This window comes from Olea europaea, unplaced genomic scaffold (assembly GCF_002742605.1).
Source record: "Olea europaea var. sylvestris unplaced genomic scaffold, O_europaea_v1 scaffold2077, whole genome shotgun sequence".
NCBI classification, from domain to species: Eukaryota; Viridiplantae; Streptophyta; class Magnoliopsida; order Lamiales; family Oleaceae; genus Olea; species Olea europaea.
Window position 1 is genome coordinate 165179 of NW_019238692.1, and position 19696 is coordinate 184874.

Consider the following 19696-nt stretch of genomic DNA (forward strand, 5'->3'; position numbering starts at 1 on the left):
TTTTTTTAGTTCTCACTAACTAATTTATTTCAAAAATTATTTAATTATATATTCTATTACGAGTAAAATTACTAAAGTAAAAATTATATTTAATTAACTAAAAGGTCACATATATGATAAAATTAAAAAATATTTCACTTAATATCAAGATAAAGAAAATATTTAACATCACAATATATTTTTATAGCGCTAATTTCTTTTGATTTTTAATGATTATATTGATTATAAATGTTAATAAAAATAATAATTTAGTTTAATTTAATTTAATTATTGAGTAATAAAATGGTATGATATGATTAAAAATTTATTATAGTACAAAATGAAGGATAAAAAGTAATTGAAAATGTATGTATTACACCAAATGAATAGTTGTGCAACATTGTCATTACTCTATTTTGGTGCGAAAATTTGAAGTCTGACTGGAGCATCATTTTCACATCAAATAGACGTTTTATGTCATTTTGATTTATTTAAAAAAAAAAAAAAAAGTTGAACCTCAAACTTGAGGGCCCTCATAGCCTCGTCCCTAGAGTTTTGTGAGGAAGGTAAATCGCGGGATGTGTCCCAATAGGTTAGGGAACAAGAACTGTCTGTACACTACGCCTACAAGGAGTCCAATTTCATGTCTCAGGAATCGAACCGCCAAACTGCGGCTGCTAGCAAGGTGTGAGATAACCTCACTCACGTTCTTTGCACCACTGGACTATGCCCCGAGGGCGTTTTATGTCATTTTGAAGTTGGCCTGAAGATGTCCCAAGAGCAAGAATGTAGTTAAGCCAGCCCCCGTTATTTTAAATTATAATTTTTCTCTCTTTTATTTTTAATCACTCAATCTTTCATAATCTTATATTACACATAAATCAAAAACTCTTCTTTCTTTTTCAACCACACATTCTTCCAAAAAAAAGATATATATATATTTCAAAAATTATAATACCAAATAATGGAGACCAAACGGGGTATAAATAACTCGCGATATCACGACATGTTTTTAGAGCATCTTCAATGCATTTCTGTCTAACTATCAGCAAGTTGGAAATCGTGTTTCATTAATACAAACCCAAGTTTATGAATGTCCTCTATTGGATTCTATCTAAACTCAATACTATTGTTTAAAACAAAAACAACTCACGTATAAATCTACATAGAAAATATAAACGTAAGTAGAATTTTCATGAGTTATAATGTCGAAAAGAGTTTCTAAACTTAGACGGAACTCTAGATAATTTTAGTTTATTCTTTCATCACGTCAAATTGATAATTTTCATATTAGCTTGCAATTGAGAAGAATCGCAGTGAAAAAAGACCTAACCAAATGGCATGGAAAGAATATTTTGAATACCAATCATGTTTCACAAAGGATTCAAATGTCTCTGAAAGTAGAAAAGCAAAATTTGTCATGATTCGGACGATCCTAAGTTTGGGCCACCAATATTTGATTTTTTCAAAGTCATATGATTCTTCCAACGAGGCCAAATTTTCCAATTGAAAACTTAAAAATAGAAATGCGGAGTGTTTAGGCCAATATTGACTAGTTTGTACGAACATATGTGGTGTTTTAGTCAAGAAACTTGAGGTGAAAGGCCTAAAATCTGTAAAATTTATAAAAAAAAATATTGGTTATAGATATTCGATTTTTATCATTTTAAAGTAACAAAACATATCAAGAAATAAAATGTTTGTTAAAGTAAATCTCGTTGATATGACAGCAAAGGCTTATAATATATAAAAAATTACCTGATTATTGTCGTTGTTCAATTTTTTTTTTTTTTTTTTTTCAAAATTTTTTTAATTGGGTCATTCTATTTGTCATTCATAGATCGAAAATTTATTATTTCTTTCTAGTTTATTTATTTTACAATTTCCAACTTTACAGATACTCTATTTATATATAATGGTGGGAGGGTTTGTATAGTTTGTACTGGTCCATCAATACCCTCAAATTTTATTATTCTTTTGTCTTAAAATATATGTACAGAATTTTAGAAAAAAATATTATAAGACCAAATGGGTAATAATTTAAGGATTTCTATTAACTTGATAAATTTTTTAATGTTCATTTTTTCAACAAGCAAATCATGAGACAATTCTTTTGACCAAAAAATACCAATTCTAGAACATAACAAAATATAATATTTTTCGATGTCAATGTTAGTATCCAATTCATGTCCCATATTTCTAGTATTGAGAATTCTTTTTATTTTTATTTTTGGTAATTTTTCATTCAAATTTCCATGCATTCACATGAATCTAAACATTGGTGATGTACCCTGACCCGGGAGTCGAATATTCACACTAGCACTGGCACCGATAGGTTTAGCGCTCAAAACAGTCGAAGAAGGAAGATATGATATTTTAAAAATATGGACAAGACATCGACAAATACTAAAATACCACACACGTTTATAATGATTTATTTCTAATCTATTTGTAACTTTTGTTGCATTGAACAATATTGCTTAAAAATTATTAGAGAATTTTTTTCTTCAAGTGTACATATATGCCTATGATGTTTTCCATTAAACACTGGACACATAGAATTTAATTTAATAAATAGATGATCCTTAAATCTTTATATGCTCTAAGACCTTTACGTTGAACCACGACTTAGGAAAATTCAAATAACTTAAAAAAATTATTTAGTTTATCTATATCTTCAATGCAAAATAGTATGAATATCGTGAAATTTAAAGAAAATCATCCATGCATGTCTACATGTGTGTGTGAAATGATTTAAAGAAGGTCAACAAATAACTTGAAAGAAATAAATAGTGGTAAAATCAATTTTGATATATGCATTATTGCTTTTATTTTGAACCACGACTTCTAAAAATTCAAAAAGAAGAATTTATTTATTTGATTTATATCTTCAACACAAAATAGTAAAATTACCATGAGGTTTGGCTAAGGTCATCCAGACGTGTGTGTGTAAAATGACTTAAAGGAAGGTCAATAAATAACATTAAAGAAACAAATTGAGGTAAAATAAATATCGATAACATCAAATAAAAAAACTGAGGTAAAGTCAATATCGATACATGCTTTAAGAGCTTTACTTTGAACCATGACTTCTAAAAATTCAAAAAAAAAAAAAGATTTTATTTTTTGATTTATATTTTCAACATAAAATAGTACAACTATCATGAAATTGAACGAACGTCATCCATGAATGTGCGGGTGAAATGATTTAAAGAAAGGTCAATAAATAACATCAAAGAAACAAATGGAGGTAAAATTAATATCGGTAGATGCTCCAGGACCTTTATTTTGAACCATGACTTATAAAAATTCAAAAAGAAGATTTTATTTTTTGATCTATATCTTCAACATTAAATAGTAAGACTATCATGACATCTGACGAAGGTCATCCATGCGTGTGCGTGTGAAACGATTGAAGGACCGTGTTGTTCTACCAGATCTAGTAATGATCTGGTAGAGCAGCTCCACTCACAATTGGGGGTGGGGATGTGTGTTTTTTGACATTTTTTTAATAATGGGGACCTATTGCTGTGAGAGAGACTCCTCTACTGGATCATGACCAGGTCTGGCAGAGGAGCAAAATCCAACGATTGAAAGGTCAATAAATAACATCAAAGAAACAAATGGAGGTAAAATTAATATTGATACATGCTCTAAGATCTTTACTTTGAGCCACGCCTTCTAAAGATAAAAAATTTATTTGATTTATATCTTCAACATAAAATAGTACGAAAATCATGAAATCTAACTAAGGTCATCATGCATGTGTATGAAATGATTCGTAGAAAGGTCGGTCAGTAACCTCAAAGAAACAAATGGAGGTAAAATCAGGCAAAAGACTTTGACCGAGAAATTTAATTTAATTACCATTCTATTTATCATGTTTCAGGGAATGAAAAAAACATTTGTCCAAGAGACCTAATTTTACGACTGTCAATGGATTAAATTTTGATCCAAATTCGATAAAATTAATGGAAAATGAATTTAGGGTCTTAGTTTGATAATTCGATCAAAATTCGAATCCAATAATTTGTTAACTAAATAAAACGAATATGAATATATGTTAATCCGATCCGATAACAACTCGACCTGATTTATTATAATAATATAATATATTTCATATATTATCGCATAATTTATTACACAATTTTTTCCATTTTGAAACTTGTATTATACTTTATACATAATTTTCAAATAATAAATAATGTTAAATAATAGTATAATATTGTTAATTGAAATAATCGAAGAGATTTAAATTTTTTATTAATAAAAATAATATTAATTAATTAATTTTATAAATTAAACACCAAGTGAGTCGATAGTTGAAGTTGATTTTATTATTCCAAACTTCTCACTTTCCACATCGGATATTCACTAAAATATCATAAATTTTTATGATCTATAAATAGGTGGACAGAATTGGGTAAAAAGCTATATGAGCCTTCTAATTCTAGGACTTAGAAGTTGACTAATATAAAATTTTATCTTTCTATTTTTTCAATTTCGAATCGAATTATTGGATTGGATATCCGACAATATAGCTGAAATGGTGGCGGAATAATACCTCATTGTCTACCTGGTGAAGTTTGGCGTTTCTGTTACTCCGTTGAGTGTGTGTAACTTGAAAAATGAGGACGGAGCTTTCTCCCCCGTTTTACCTCCGGCGTGATAATCCGTATATGATATTTGGAAAATAAGGACGGAATTCAGATGGCTAAGAAAAATATTATCTCCCATACCTGTGTCGCCTTTGGAAGTATTTATAGACACCGAAAGCAAGGTGTATGTCGGGCTGTCGTGGTGCTAAGTGTCCCACGTTGGCTTTTCCCCCACCCCACGTTTTGAGTGGGGGGTCTTTAACTTCCCGTCTGGAGGTTGTGTCTGTGGTAACCACCATGGAACCTTGTCAATTCATCAGATATTTTATGACTAAGTATTGGGATGGTCATGTAAGTAATTCCATGCCAGTTGACGATCTTGTGTATGGGTGGAGCTTTCACGAGGGGTCGATGGTCTCGCATTGAGGTTGAGTGCCCTTGGGGGGTTGACAGTCTTACGTCAGCGTGTAATGTCTTATCTTGTTCGTTATCGCAGACGACTATCTACGCCATCCAATATCAATAGCAAATCGAATATGGATTTAACAATCAAATATTTGTTGAATTATCGTATTAGATCGAATAATTATTCTTAACAGATCGAATCAAATTTGGGAAGATCCGTTTCATTTACCACCCTACCTAATTATATTGATTAACAATGTTGGCTTAGTTTTCAAATGCATAATTGATACTAATATTAAATGAAATTAAATAATATAATAAATAACATTACTTCTTTTCAAACTTTAGCATCAATACTTCGGCAAAGGATTCACACCAAATTTCTATCCGATATAGTGGAGTTTGTTTATCAAAAGTCGAAAACTGTGGGTACTTGTAATTAAAATTTCAACTTGACAAATATAGGCACCCCCGTGACCCAAGAGAAATTTTTCTTACCATCTAACATCACGATTGATTTAGACCTAAAATAGACAAGAAAGCAAAATGGTTTCGGTGGAACACTTTGAAATGTTTTTCAAATGGTCAAAGGTAGTGTCCATTTTAATTGGGTTGTGTGCATGTTTGATGGCTAAGAATAAAAATCTGCTTATAATAAGTTTGTTAATGATTAAATAAGTAAAAAAATATTTACTCAATTGACTTAAACTTAGCCTAACATGGTCCACGAAAAGACGTATGCAAAAGAATTTTGCGTTTGGTGCATCAAATTAAATCGTACAAAAAATTTAGTATAAAATGTAATAGATGGTACTAAATAATATTGTTTGACTTTTTATTCAAAAGTTATAATATAATCCGGAGCGTGAAGATGAGTCTAATTGAATAAACGATATAGTAAATGATTTTTTTTAAAATTAAATATCAAATAAAATTTTTAGGGTTATAAAAAGTAACGGTTCATAAATAACTCATATAAACCATCGTGGAAAGTTCTTTAGTTGAGAATTAGAAACCCTCATTCCATACGACCCAGAGCAATAACTCTTACAACTTTATTTGCTAAAAATCTACATCAAACTGTCATGGGGCTTTGTATATAAATGGGAAATTAGTTAGTGTTTCCGTAATACCCGACCTAACCAACCAACTAGGATTCGAATAGTACAAACATAACTTTTTGATGTGGAAAACATGGAAGTAACAAAGTCCTATGTACCATGTGACAGATATCTTCCTACAAAGAGCAACAGAGAGACATGGGCACTAGAAAAGGACATCCGTACCTTAATTCTGAAGGTAGTAAAAGAAAGAAAGGAAGCCGGGTTCGAAAAGGACTTATTGCAAATGCTTCTTGAAGGGGCAAAAAACAGTGAATTAAGCCCAGATGTTCTTGATCGATTCATTGTTGATAACTGTAAAAACATTTACTTGGCTGGATATGAGACTACTGCTGTTTCAGCTACATGGTGTCTCATGCTTTTGGCCTCGAATCCGGTGTGGCAGGAACGAGCTCGAGCAGAGGTTGTCGAAATTTGCAAGGGCCAAATCCCGGATTCTGATATGATCCGAAAGATGAAACTGGTTAGTATGCATCGTCGACTTATAATTTTTTTTTCCTGGATTGCTTCTTAATTTTCTATGACGAATGAGAAGTAGAATTTGACTTTTCAAGCCATGCCAAAAGAGCCTAAAACTTGAAGTTTCATGATAACACGTTAATTTTGTCAAAAGAGTAGCTCATATTCTTATACGTTAATTATCAATTTCATCTATCCCCTAACACGCAATTTCCTCCACCTCTAAGGCTCCTGATTCTAAAATCCGAAGGGTTTTTGTGTGTAGGAGCCGGTGGGGAAAGGTCTTTTTCTTTTTCTTTTCCTCTTCTTCCTTTCCTTTTTCCGCTCTTTTAGTTATGTGACAAAAATATAGACATTATTGACACATATACTGTTAGAAAAGATATCACATGCAGGACATGTAACAGTTTGATTTTTTTTTTAAAAAAAGAAAAAAGAAAAAAAAGAAGACGAGATAACTTCGTGTATACCTACATATATCATACACTGACTGCCAATCTTTTTATGTAAATTTACAGCTAACAATGGTGATCAATGAATCATTACGCCTTTACCCTCCAGTGGCAGTTGTCTCAAGAGAAGCTTTCAAGGACATGAAATTTGGCAACATTAATGTTCCCAAAGGAGTAAATGTCTGGACCTTTGTCTTGACACTACATACGAATCCAGAAATATGGGGCCCCGACTCGTACGATTTCAACCCGGATAGGTTTGTAAATGGGATCACAGGTGCATGCAAACTTCCACATTTGTACATGCCATTTGGGGTTGGCCCTAGGGTTTGTTTGGGACAGAATTTGGCATTGGTTGAACTCAAAGTGCTTATTGCTCTAATTTTGTCCAACTTCAGCTTCAGTCTTTCACCAACTTATATTCACTCTCCTGCTTTGAGTTTGGTGATAGAGCCTGGCAATGGTGTTAACTTATATTTGAAGAAGTTGTAAAAGTACTTAGTTCTATAGGAATTACCGTGTTCAAGATGTTGTGCAATACAAAAGTAGTTCGTTCTGTTCCTCATCGAAGAGATTGAAAATTTGCATCATTGTTCATTAATCTTTATAATAAGCAAGTTAGTCTTCTACATTTCATTGACATCTTCGTTAGTTGTCATGTGAGCATTATCATCAAAGCTAAGAAGAAAAGCTTGATTCATAAGATGATAGCAATTGAACCATAATCAAAAGACTATATTGATGATGGCTGAGACGAGGAGTCATGTAAAACTATTACTGTTAAATACATAGTTCTCGTACAAAATTTTCAAATATTTCAATTTGTTTTTCGTGATGATTATTACTATATTTTTCGATGTTGGCAAGTGAAAACACAAGAAAGGTTCGAAGATTGTGGCGAGGTGATACAACAGTCATCACAAGTTGCAAGAAAGCTATCCTCTGTCACAATTCGTTGAGTAAAAATGATATTCTGAAAAATAGGTTGACGTGCGATTTTGGGGGGTCAAAATTTGCTAGTATCCGTTAGGTTCCTTGAATTATTCAGTTATCCAGTGACATAATATCTTATTCAACAGAACAAAAATAATAATAATAATAATAATAATAATAATAATAATAATAATAAAATTCTTCCAAATTAGAGATCTTCAATAATAATTAATAACTAAACCCAAAGTACTACCCCAAATCTCAAGGGGCAAAACCCATCAATTTTCTGAAATTTTCGTGCATGTTACTCTGTGTGTGAATTTTTCTTTGATCTTTAAGATGCTGCATGCAAATGTGTGTGAATACTGAAAGATATAAAGTTTCATGCATCTTTGAAGTTTTTTAGGAAATTTCCATTTATATTTCTTGGATTTCATTTCAGTGCAGGAAGAACTAAGATGTTGGATCCAGTAACAGGTGATGAAATTGGAACTGTTCTGAATATTCTTCAATGGAAGAGGTTCATGAATTCGGGCTTAATAATGGCCATGGCCATTACTATTCTTTTCCCTCTTCTTCCACCACCAATGATGAACATACAAGTCAGGAGAAGTTTCATCTTTTCGGCTGCCAGAAACTGATTCATAAGGCTTTCAGCGGTGGCAAACGTAAGTTAATATCCATGGTTAGAAGTCGACCATAGGCCATTATTGTTGAGGTTAAAATTGACTTTTCCCTTCTGGTTACTACGTATTTTTACAAACCTAGACGAATCTGAAATTCGAAAAAATTTCATTCTAGACTAGAAATAAATTCGAACAAAAATGTGGGCAACGGTTAATTTTGCAGCTGCGGACGTTGTACTTCGAAGGAACAAGCAGAAGTCTGGAGGTTTGCTTGCTGGTTCAATTGTTATATGGCTTCTGTTTGAATGGATAGGCTATCATTTGATAACTTTTCTTTGTCATTCTCTTATTCTTTCTTTGGCTAGTCTCTTCTTATGGTCCAACTTGTCAGTTGTCCTACTCCGTTAACCGGTGAGTATCTTCCGTTAATCAATTTTGAGATCAACTCCATGATTTCTCTTTAATCATTATGTGTAGTTCATCGCATCGTCATTCCATACCATCGTCTTTCCCTTCTTTGTATTATGGATAGGTCTGACGGGCTAAATAAATCTTCTTCTTCTTTTTCACCATTACATTGCAATCATTGATCGTACTATGTTTTTCCCTACTTAGTACCATTGATAGGTCGAGGTTATACGAATCTTTTTTCTTCATTTTGTCCTGTTCATTGTTACATGGTTCATATCATTTTTCTCTACTCTAGTATTATCAATAGGAAGTGACTATACAGTTTCTTTTTATCTATTTTGTGCTGTTCGTTGCCATATTGATTCATACTTGTGTGTTTTTTACTAGGTTCTATGGTTAGGTCGGCTTTGAACTTTCCACAGATTGTATTACCAGGTGACTTGTGCACGAATATTGCACTCTTATTGAGGAATAGATGTAACCAGGCAATTGGTATCTTTCACTAAGTAGCTTAAGGAAATGATTTGAAGATATATCTGTGTACATTTTTCACCTAATGAGCTCTGTCACATATTTGATATTTCTTAAGATATAAAGTTCTAGGGGTGTAACGGTGAAGGCCCTCAAAATTGGGCTTCAACCTTTATTTCTTAAGATATGTACAGGGATTTCGTACTGGATCTGGGTTCTATTCCCAAGCCCCACTGTCACATCGAACTTTTATGATAATAAAGTTTATATTAAACTGAAATGCAGGCGGTTTTCGGCTTGTGGGTTGCGTCTACAGTCACCAGTCGGCAGCTGGTTCGACTTCTTGACCCTAGTATACATCAGCGAGTATTCTTCCTGTCAACCCTCATTCGAGACGAGATCTTTTAGCATATGCTGCTCCTTTTTTCCCTTTTTTATTTGTTTTGCTTTTAACTTTTGAGTTTGTGAGAGGTAAAAAGGGTTACTAGAACTCTGGACAGCATTTTGGAGTGTGCAGAATTTTATTTAGTTATGTTAACACAATGTACAGAATGTTTTTTCAGCAGTAGTAGGAACCAGGATGATGCAAAGTTAGATTGGAGGATCACCCCCCCCCCCCTTCCCTCCAACAGGGGGTGCCAAATCGGTACCCTGGAAGATGAGGAGATTTTTCCATTTTTTGTTTTTGAGTAAAGAAACTAGTCTACTAGGAAAAAAAGGGACGAGGAAGAGGAGGCAGAGAAGAGAGAGCAAACAAAAAAATGCACAAAGTACATCAGTTTGGCATCTTTAGCATATTTATAACAGTGCCTCGTATTTCTATGCTGGCAGTATTTGGGATGCTCTTGACCATGCCATTGTTGTATGAAAAGTACAAAGACTGAGTTGATTCTTATGCTCGGAAGGCAACAGACAAACTCAAGAAACAATATGGCATGTTGGACAAAAAGTCCTTCAGAAATTACCCAAAATTCCTTTCATCATGTACAATAAGCATCACTAATAATAATGCAAAAGCTACCCTCTGAGGATTTATCAGCTTTATTTTCTGATGCTAGAAGTGCTACGAGTATTATTCTACCTTGGTTAAAGTGCTTTTATGTTTCAATACAGTAGCAACAACCAATCAATTGCATTTTTCATTTTCTCTTAACTCAGGTCATGACTTGGTTTTCTTTTTGGGTTATTTCTCCAATATACGTTCTTCAAACTTTATGGTAATCGCAAAGAACTGATCTATCATTGCTTGTACCATAAAACTAAGCATGATTTCACTGATATAGTATTGTGCATTGGAGTTCTACGAAACACTGATATTCTCTTTATGCTCTATGGAAGATATTCTTACTTCTGGTTAAGAGATTGAAAAAAATTTGTAAATACTCAGGTATAAGATTTTATTTTCATCCATGAAAGAGGTGGGCGGGAGGAGTTTCCATTAATCAAGTTGAAACGAGATAACAGTACAAAATCATCCAGAATTGTCTCATTGAAAGATATCATGAAGAAATGTCTAGTGATGGAATTGTGTTTATGTTTTTGTATGGAGCCTCGGAATTACCTTATGGGTTACTTGATACGAACTAAAAAATCTCTTTTTGACAAGTTGCTAATCCAAATTATCCACATAACAAGTCCTTAGTAAAATGGTCCAGGTCATTCACTTTGCTTGTCATATCTGAACAAGATAACTCAAAATTATAGTATTCAGCTCACAATGGTCTCGGCCTCAATAACCTTAATAAGGTATTAGTAGATAAAACTGCAGAGGTTTGTCTACATAAAGCCACTCAATATAATTCATACACTATATGCCTTTTCCTGCAGCCTTACAGTAGAATCTACAAATCATTTCTTATAATTCAGGAGTTTCTTATATTAATTACCTACCAACAAACAACTGTGACAAAGTTTCGGAATTGCAAGATACTGTCACACAAGAAATTCTACAGGAGCGTTGCTTCATACCTTTGATATCTTGGAGGGTAGAAACGACTCCCACCACCCAAATTCATACTTAGGGTACGGAGCCGTCCACTTCTCTGGCTTTTCAAAGGCAAGATCGACAGGATTAGAAGCTAAAGCTTCTTCTATACTGTCAGCTTCGTAGCTTTCTTGCAAAACCCGGTCGAGTCTTAGTTTCATGTACCTATCCATATGCAAAACCCAAGGATTTAGAATGATTCTAATTATTCAAATGTGGAATCTTAAAGTAGGCACACTCATTTCAACAGTTCTTTGCAAGTATTATTAGGACCATGGTAACAATGTGGCAATGTGATGATCTTTGGTGGTCAGGGCCTTTATAAAGTCAAGAAAGAGGCAGCTAAAAGAGTGGTTGTACAACAACTAGAAGATCCAAAGCAACTAGATTATTAGCAATGCGTTGATCGAGGTTGAGTGGAACACCCCCAACAAAATATGTATAGGGACTCGTATAGTAAGATTTGATCAAGTTATATGCTAACGGTCAACCTAGGCCATGCTTTGGAAAACATAGGTGGAGTTCTAAAAAGAGTGATGATCAAAATTATCTTTCCAAGTACCACATATTGGAATCAAGCAATTAGGTTTAGACCAAACATTTTAATAAGAAATAAATCAATAATCACTTAAGTTTTGAATGTGTATTCTTACGTTATCCAGGGGCCATTGGTAGAAACAAGGGCCACGGCAGGCCTCTTTAGTCTCTTGGTAATATCTGGAAACTTATCCAAGAACTTTGGTTCAATCAAAAGCCAGAAATCCTGCTCTATGTTACGCTCTCCATAATTCCGAAGGCGCTCAAACATTAGCTCCTTGAAATGCTCTTCCTCATCCAACATGAATTTTGCATTCGCTACAACAAAATAATACTTCCTCTTCCCAGATTGCTCCTGTTCCTGGGAAGAAAATTTTAGAATTGCAAGTTTTAGAATTACCATGTGCAGATGTGCTTGTTTGTCTAAGCTTAAAAAAAATAACTTATAAGTGAGTCTACTTCCATCATATCGTCAAAATAAGTATTTTATACTTATAAGATAACACCAACTTATTAGAATATGTTTAGGAACAAATTTTCTCAAAATTATCCAAACAATGCTAATCTCACAATCAAACCAATATTGACTGGACTCAACTTAATAAAACCTTATCCCAAACTCATTTGATACGGTGTAAAAAAGGCTAGTAACACTGCAGACAATTATAATGGTAATGGTTTGATATGTAAAAGTGAAATAAGAAACAAGTGGCTGACCTTTTCAGTGGGATCAGAGGAATCCACCGCGGCTACGGCTGTTTTTACGGAGGTGGCAGATTTCCAGGCGGTGGCGCCACTGAGTTTAGTGGGGGAAATTAACAAATGGAATGATTTTGTTGCAGGGACTAAGAAAGATTTGTGGGAATTGTGGGTGGGTGCATTCAATATCAGGCCACCCAAAGAGCCTACATTTAGAGATGTTGAAGTTAACATTCCCACCAAGAATTATTCAGAATTTCTTGAAAAGAACCCCTTTTCTGGGTACGGAGGAGGAGGGCAAATGGTGAAAAAAGTTGATGATGATGATATACAAGAATCTTATCCGATATTTTCCATTCCCCTTATCCTTCAATTTGTTTTTAAGATTAAGCCCCGTTTGGACAAGTTAAATTCTACTTCATTTTTTTACTCTTATTTTCAACCACATAACTTTTTATAAAATAATATCACACGTAATCGAAAATTTTTCTTCCTTTTTCAATCATTTATTTAAAAAAAAACTATTATTCCATCAATTTTCATTTCAAAAAATAGTGGCGAAACGGGGCTTAAACCACCGTTAGTTTTGTAAATACTTTTGCATCCATATGTCATGTTTCATTCCCATTATTTTTAAAATTCATTTTTTCTCCCATTTTCTATCATGCACTTTTCGATAAAATAATATTATAAATAAATTCAGAACATTTTCATATTTTTTTAATGACACATTTTCTATAAATCTACTATTCCAAAAATGCATTTTTTGCTGAAAATGGGGCTCAAGCATGCACCTAGTGTTTTTGATGAAGAATAAAATTTTAATTTAAGTTCAATTCTAAAGTTAACAATTAATTTTAATAACGTATTTCGTGAAATTCTCAATTTTTTAACTAAACAATTGTAGTGGTAAAAATTAATTTACTAGCCCAAGTGGCCCAAACCATAGAATAGGGTCCACATACGATTCAACCGCGTCATCATCGGCCCAACTCATATAACAATCGACTCGAATACACAATCCATGACCTACATGTCAATTCGAAATCTCCAATAATATATCTTCCAGATAGATCACGTTACTATCTATCCAGATCTGGTGAGAGTTATCTACAAACGGATCTGATATCTCAACTGAACAGATCGGATTAGATTTGGCTCCAACCAACCATGAAATCTTGGAGAATTCCCGCCAATCCCTCCTAGACGGTTATCCTACTCCTATAAATTCAACAGTCGGTCAAGCATTCAGGTATTAGAATCCACTAGACTCTAATTCATTTTTTTCTTTTTTCCATCGGGTATTTATCAAACTTTCAACAAGATTTACTGACTTGACCGTAGGAGGATCTTCAACCAACACCACACCGGTGTCCTTTTAAGATCTTTTTACGGTCATTTTCCTTTGTTCTATTTTTCTTAAGTTCCACAGGATTGCTGGTGGCCTATCTGATTCGATTTCTTGGTTGTAGAACTTACCGTCTATAATTTGGCGCCCACCGTAGGGCCTTAGCAATCATTCTTACAAACGGGACTTTCATCATTACTATTCGACAATTATCCTCGCCATGTCAAGAACTTCTGAAACCCATCGTACAGACAACTTCGCTAATTATACATCGGAAGAATTAGCTTGTTAGGAAGCAAAATGAATGATTCGTCAGGAGGTGGAAGCAATAATGCAACAAGGAGATAGCTCAGGTCATGCTACCACTCTGCCTACCACTCAAACCTTGGCTCGTCCTATCCATCCAACAAACATCCAGGCAATCCAGCCGGTAGTTCTCCAGCAGAGTACTGTCCATCCTGCCTCTACACACCCTCAACCTACCACTCTGTCTGGTAAAGTCACTGCACAGCTAGCCCAACTCATCGAGTTGACAAAACAGAATTCACAAAAGCTCGAAAGGCTAGAAGCGGAGAATGCTACCATCCGTGTGGAGAATCGATACCTTCAAGAAAGAGTGGAATCCTTGGGATACGATTCAACATTGCCACACCCATCACAGTCGACTCCTTCACTTGACCAAAATGGACTTAGGACCATTGGTTCGAATGTCCAATTTGTCGTACTGCTTAACGGAGGATCAGAAGACGCGCAACCACAGCCTACTAGTGGGCAGGACCTAGAATTCGTACGAAAATTAGCAGTGATCAAAGTCATGGTTCAACGTATCCCAGGGATGCCAGCGCCTATCAAGAAAAGTACAACCAGTTGTTTCGCCGACTCTCCCCTTGTCAACGAAATTACCCTGGTGAAAATGCCAAAAAAAATCAGCTTTCCTAATATGAAGTTATACGATGGGACAGCCGATCCAGATGATCATATAGCTCAATATAGACAGAGAATGTTTACCGTCGCTATTCCAAAAGACCTTCAAGAAGCTTGCATGTGTAAAGGGTTCGGCTCCAGTCTAGTGGGGCCGGCCCTACAGTGGTATACCAATCTTCCAAATAATTCTATATCATCATTCGCCCAACTAACTGATACTTTTGTTGAAAAGTTTGCAAGTAGCATAAAACTAGAGAAGCGATCTGACGGCCTCTATCATATAGTGCAAAGAGGAAATAAGTCATTGCGGGAATTTGTCGAACGATTCAATCGGGAGAAAATTTCCATCCCTAGCTGTAACCAACAAACTGCTATTTCTGCGTTTCGAAAGGGGCTCCTCCCATACACTGATTTGTATAAGGAACTCACCAAATACCCATGCAACACAATGGAGGATGTCTTGGCTAAAGCTTGGGCTCAGATTAAATGAGAAGAGGATGATGCTAATTTTAATTTCACCAGACGTCAACCCATCGAGAAGAGTCGCGATAACCAAACAAGGCCGAGAAATGGCCCGCTGATACCTATTCCCCTCCGGACAGGAGAGACACCAAACGTAGGGAACTGTCCGGACTAATTGAACGACCTTCCGCAAGGACGAAGATTGGGGTCCCCGAATACAACCTCTTTATCAGGCCAACAGAATTAATTACAGTATTGAAGGGAATGGGCAGCACAATGAATTGGCCTGGAAAGATGAGAAGCTCTAGTGACCAGCGAGATAAAAGTAAATGGTGGGAGTTTCATGATGACCATGGCCACCGTACAGATGATTGTATTGCTTTGAGGTTGGAAATAGTTGAACTATTGAAGCAGGGGCGTCTTACAGACCTTCTAACCAATAAAGGAAAGGAAAACGTCGCCAAACGACAACAACAATAGCACGATAACCAAAGCTACAAACCAACGACCGCACTATCACAAGATCGAACCATTAACTTCGTCGTTGACAGATTGGAAGTTAGTGGGATAACAAGGGCAACGGCACGAAGGCAAGCGCTTCGAGCAACTCACCTCTGTCAAAATCTAAGCCAAATAAGCCAGTCAGACACACTGCAAATCATTAGCTTTACGACATCTGAAGCTACGTAGCTACTCAATCCACACCATGATGCTTTGGTTATATTTTTGAACATCGCCAACTGCTTAGTCAAATGCATTTTGATAGACAACGGCAGCAATGTAAACATACTTTTCCTGGAGACCGTTAAGGCTATGAGAATTCTAGGAGAAAACATTACACGCCGGACGATAGTGCTAATTAGTTTCAGCGGTGAACAAAAGAATACTCTAGGCGAGATTGTTTTGCCTGTTTATGTAGTAGGGGTTAACCTTCACACCCAATTCCTCGTAATGGATAGTCCTTCATCATATAATGTTATCTTGGGGAGGCATTGGATCCATGAAATGAAGGCCGTACCATCAACGTTTCATTAGGTACTCCGTTTCCCGACCAAATGGGGAATAAGAGATATTCTTGGTGACCAAAGGGATTCCAGGGAGTGCTACCAGAATTCACTCCGCTCTGACCGATCTTCTTTATAACAATTACAGCAATCCCAGCCGACCATCCCAGACCAACAAGATGTGGAAGAACTAGACGAAGTACAGATCCACCCCGACTTTCCAGATCACAAAACTCAAGTCGGAGCAAAGCTAGAACCAGAGCTCAGGCAGCGCCTTATCAAGTTCCTCATGGAACACCATGACTATTTCGCTTGGTCCCACTGACATGACCAGTGTTGACCCGAAGGTAATAACGTACAAATTGAATGTTGATCCCCACTACATTCCGATCAAACAGAAGCGAAGAAGATTTGAGCAACGAAACTGTATCATTAATGAAGAGGTCCAAAAGCTTTTGGAAGCAGGTTTCAAATGAGAAGTCAACTACCCAGACTGGCTAGCTAATGTCATCGTGGTGAAAAAAAAAAGAATGGTAAGTAGAGAGTTTGCATCTATTTCACAGACCTAAATAAGGCATGTCCAAAGGACAGCTTTCCTCTTCTACATATAGACATGATGGTCGATTCGACAGCTGGATATTAGCTTCTAAGCTTTATGGATGCTTTCTCTGGGTACAACCAGATATTGATGCACCCAGCTGACCAAGAGAAAATCGCTTTCGTGACAGAGCGAGGCACATTCTATTACAAGGTTATGCCATTCGGACTCAAAAACACAGGAGTAACCTATCAACGACCGGTAAATCATATGTTCGCTGAGCAACTCAGAAAATCCATGGAAGTCTACATCGATGATATGCTGGTGAAGTCTTTGATTGCAAAGCAACACATAGACCACCTTAAGCAGTCTTTCGAGGTTCTAAAGAAGTACAACATGATGTTTAATCCGTTCAAGTGTTCATTCGGAGTATCCTCAGGCAAGTTTCTAGGTTACCTAGTAACCCAACGAGGAATCGAAGCAAATTTGGACCAAATCCAATCAATCATTAACATTCCATCTCCAACTTGTATCAAGGAAATTCAAAGGCTTACTGGAAGGCTTGCAGCTCTTAATAGGTTCATCTCCCAATCTTTAGAGAAATGTCAAAAGTTCTAAACATATTAAGGAAAAATAAAACTTTCGAATGGACCCCGGCATGTGAAGAAGCGCTTCAGCAACTCAAACAATATCTGACATCACCACCATTCATGTCAAAATTGAAAGATGGAGAACAACTATAATGTACTTGGCAGTTTTGGAGACGGCGGTTAGTAGAGTCTTGGTCCGCCAAGAAGATGAAAAGCAACTCCCAATCTACTATGTTAGCAAGGCATTACTGGATGCAGAAACCCGCTATAGCCAACTGGAGAAATTAGCCTTATCACTTGTTAGTGCAACTCGAAAGCTAAGACCGTACTTCCAGAGTCATTCGATAGTAGTCGTGACATCATTTCCACTAAAACAAATACTCCATAAGCCCGAGTTGTCCAAACGACTAACCAAATGGGCCGTCGAATTAAGTGAATACGATATTTCCTTTGTACCCCGTACTGCTATCAAATCTTAGGTACTCGCAGATTTCATCGTTGATTTTGCACCTAACTCACAAGTTTTGGCCCAAAGAGAACTTCTCTGCTTGGCAGATGGACCAGTAATGGACATATGGATGCTCCAGGTAGACAGGTCGAGAAACATAAATGGCGCAGGACTTGGCATTTTCTTAACATCACCGGAAGGAGATCAAATACAGCAGGCGGTTAGGTATGAATTCAAGGCAACCAACAACGAGGCAGAGTGCAAAGCACTCATTGCTGGACTGGTCTTAGGAAAAGAGATCGGAATAACCCGAATACACGTCTACTACGATTCTCAGCTCATTGTAAACCAAATACAGGGCACTTTCCTTGCCAAAGACACAAAGATAGCATCCTACCTAGAGTTGGCCAAGCAACTCTGCAAAGAGTTTGATGAGTTCCATATCACTCAAGTCCCACCAACTAAAAACATCCAAGCAGACGCACTAGCCAGCCTCGAAGCAACTACGAATACGAAACAAAGTAAGGTAATCCCGATAGTTTACTTGCAATGGCCAGCAGTTCGAAAATCCGACGAGAATAATATTATTTATTCATTCGAGGAACAATCTTGGATGACACCGATCATCAGGAATCTACAAAATGACGAGTTGCCACCAGACAAAAATGAAGCTCGACAAACTAAAGCTAAGGTTTCGAGATTTTACATTATAGACAGTAAGCTGTATAGGAGATCATTCTTTGGACCCTATCTTCGATGCATCAGCAACGCAAAGGTCAAATATGTCTTGGCTAAACTTCACGAAGGGGAGTGTGGTAATCACTCGGGAGCCTGGAGCCTAGCGCATCGTACACTTACCGCTGGGTCCTATTGGCCAACAATGCGGACCGACTCTGTTAATCACATCAAAAAATGTGACAGATGCCAACGATTCGCCAATGTCTCCCACCTTCCACCAGAATGGATCAACCCCGTTCTTTTACCTTGGCCGTTCATGAAATGGGGGATGGACATTATGGAAAACTCTCCGCTGCTCCAAGACAACGAGTTTTCGTGTTGGCAGTCATGGACTATTTCACGAAATGGAATGAAGTCGAGGCACTCTCAAAGGTACATGCAGGGGCAGATCCAGGGGTTGGCAAGCTAGGGCAGCCGCCCTAGCTGGATCCGTCGGGAGCCATTTTTGTTGTCGACAATAGATAAACTTTTAAACTTATATAACTGGTAATTCACTTTATTTCCATCCATCTCTTGTTACTCAATTGGTTGGAGGTTGCCAATTCACATTGGAAGTCTGGAGTTCAAATCTCTTCCCAACCAATTTTTAGTACAATATTTTTATTTCTACCCTTTTTACCAAAATTAATGAAATATGGAGAGGTTTCGAACCTACCATCTCTCTTTAGCATAATGGAGAGCCAAACCATTGTGGCACTTGCTGAATGTTGAAATTTAATTCAACAGAATAATATATGTTAATTTTTTGCCGAATGAATATATAGTGATTTTTTGGATATGTAGACGAGAATGAAATTGCAAAAATAGGTATCTAAAAATATAACTTGAATTACTATGAATTATTTTTCAAATGATGTAAAGATTGCTCTTCCTTTGAATTATGGAGAACTCGGCAACAATATCATTTGGTAAATACTGTTCATATATATAACAAAATTATATATATTCATTTTGAATAAAATAATTGTT

At 35.9% G+C, this 19696-nt stretch overlaps 4 protein-coding genes across 5 annotated transcripts; 3 read left to right on the forward strand and 1 right to left on the reverse strand.

Moving 5' to 3' along the window:
- Positions 1 to 5988: 5988 nt before the first annotated feature.
- Positions 5989 to 7654, forward strand: LOC111379992 (cytochrome P450 714C2-like). Its single transcript, XM_023003443.1, has 2 exons — positions 5989 to 6566; positions 7081 to 7654. Exons 1-2 carry the CDS (start codon positions 6177 to 6179, stop codon positions 7504 to 7506), a joined length of 816 nt encoding a protein of 271 aa, XP_022859211.1. The 5' UTR covers positions 5989 to 6176; the 3' UTR covers positions 7507 to 7654.
- Positions 7655 to 8458: 804 nt separating this feature from the next.
- LOC111379979 (reticulon-like protein B3) lies at positions 8459 to 9863 on the forward strand. Its single transcript, XM_023003418.1, has 5 exons — positions 8459 to 8615; positions 8797 to 8872; positions 9189 to 9253; positions 9372 to 9469; positions 9741 to 9863. Exons 1-5 carry the CDS (start codon positions 8459 to 8461, stop codon positions 9861 to 9863), a joined length of 519 nt encoding a protein of 172 aa, XP_022859186.1.
- Positions 9864 to 11143: 1280 nt separating this feature from the next.
- LOC111379988 lies at positions 11144 to 13049 on the reverse strand. 2 transcript variants are annotated; one of them, XM_023003439.1, is made up of 3 exons: positions 12694 to 13049; positions 12093 to 12337; positions 11144 to 11604 (listed from the first exon to the last, which is right to left on the reverse strand). In XM_023003439.1, the coding sequence occupies exons 1-3, from the start codon at positions 12907 to 12909 to the stop codon at positions 11418 to 11420; spliced, it is 648 nt and encodes a 215-aa protein (XP_022859207.1). In that variant the 5' UTR covers positions 12910 to 13049; the 3' UTR covers positions 11144 to 11417. The 2 variants fall into 2 exon arrangements, with proteins under 2 accessions (XP_022859207.1, XP_022859208.1); XM_023003440.1 differs by having other exon boundaries at positions 12093 to 12331; positions 12694 to 13025.
- A 4644-nt stretch (positions 13050 to 17693) lies between these two features.
- LOC111379980 lies at positions 17694 to 19136 on the forward strand. The gene is made up of 2 exons (XM_023003420.1): positions 17694 to 17888; positions 18021 to 19136. Exons 1-2 carry the CDS (start codon positions 17694 to 17696, stop codon positions 19134 to 19136), a joined length of 1311 nt encoding a protein of 436 aa, XP_022859188.1.
- Positions 19137 to 19696: the final 560 nt, after the last annotated feature.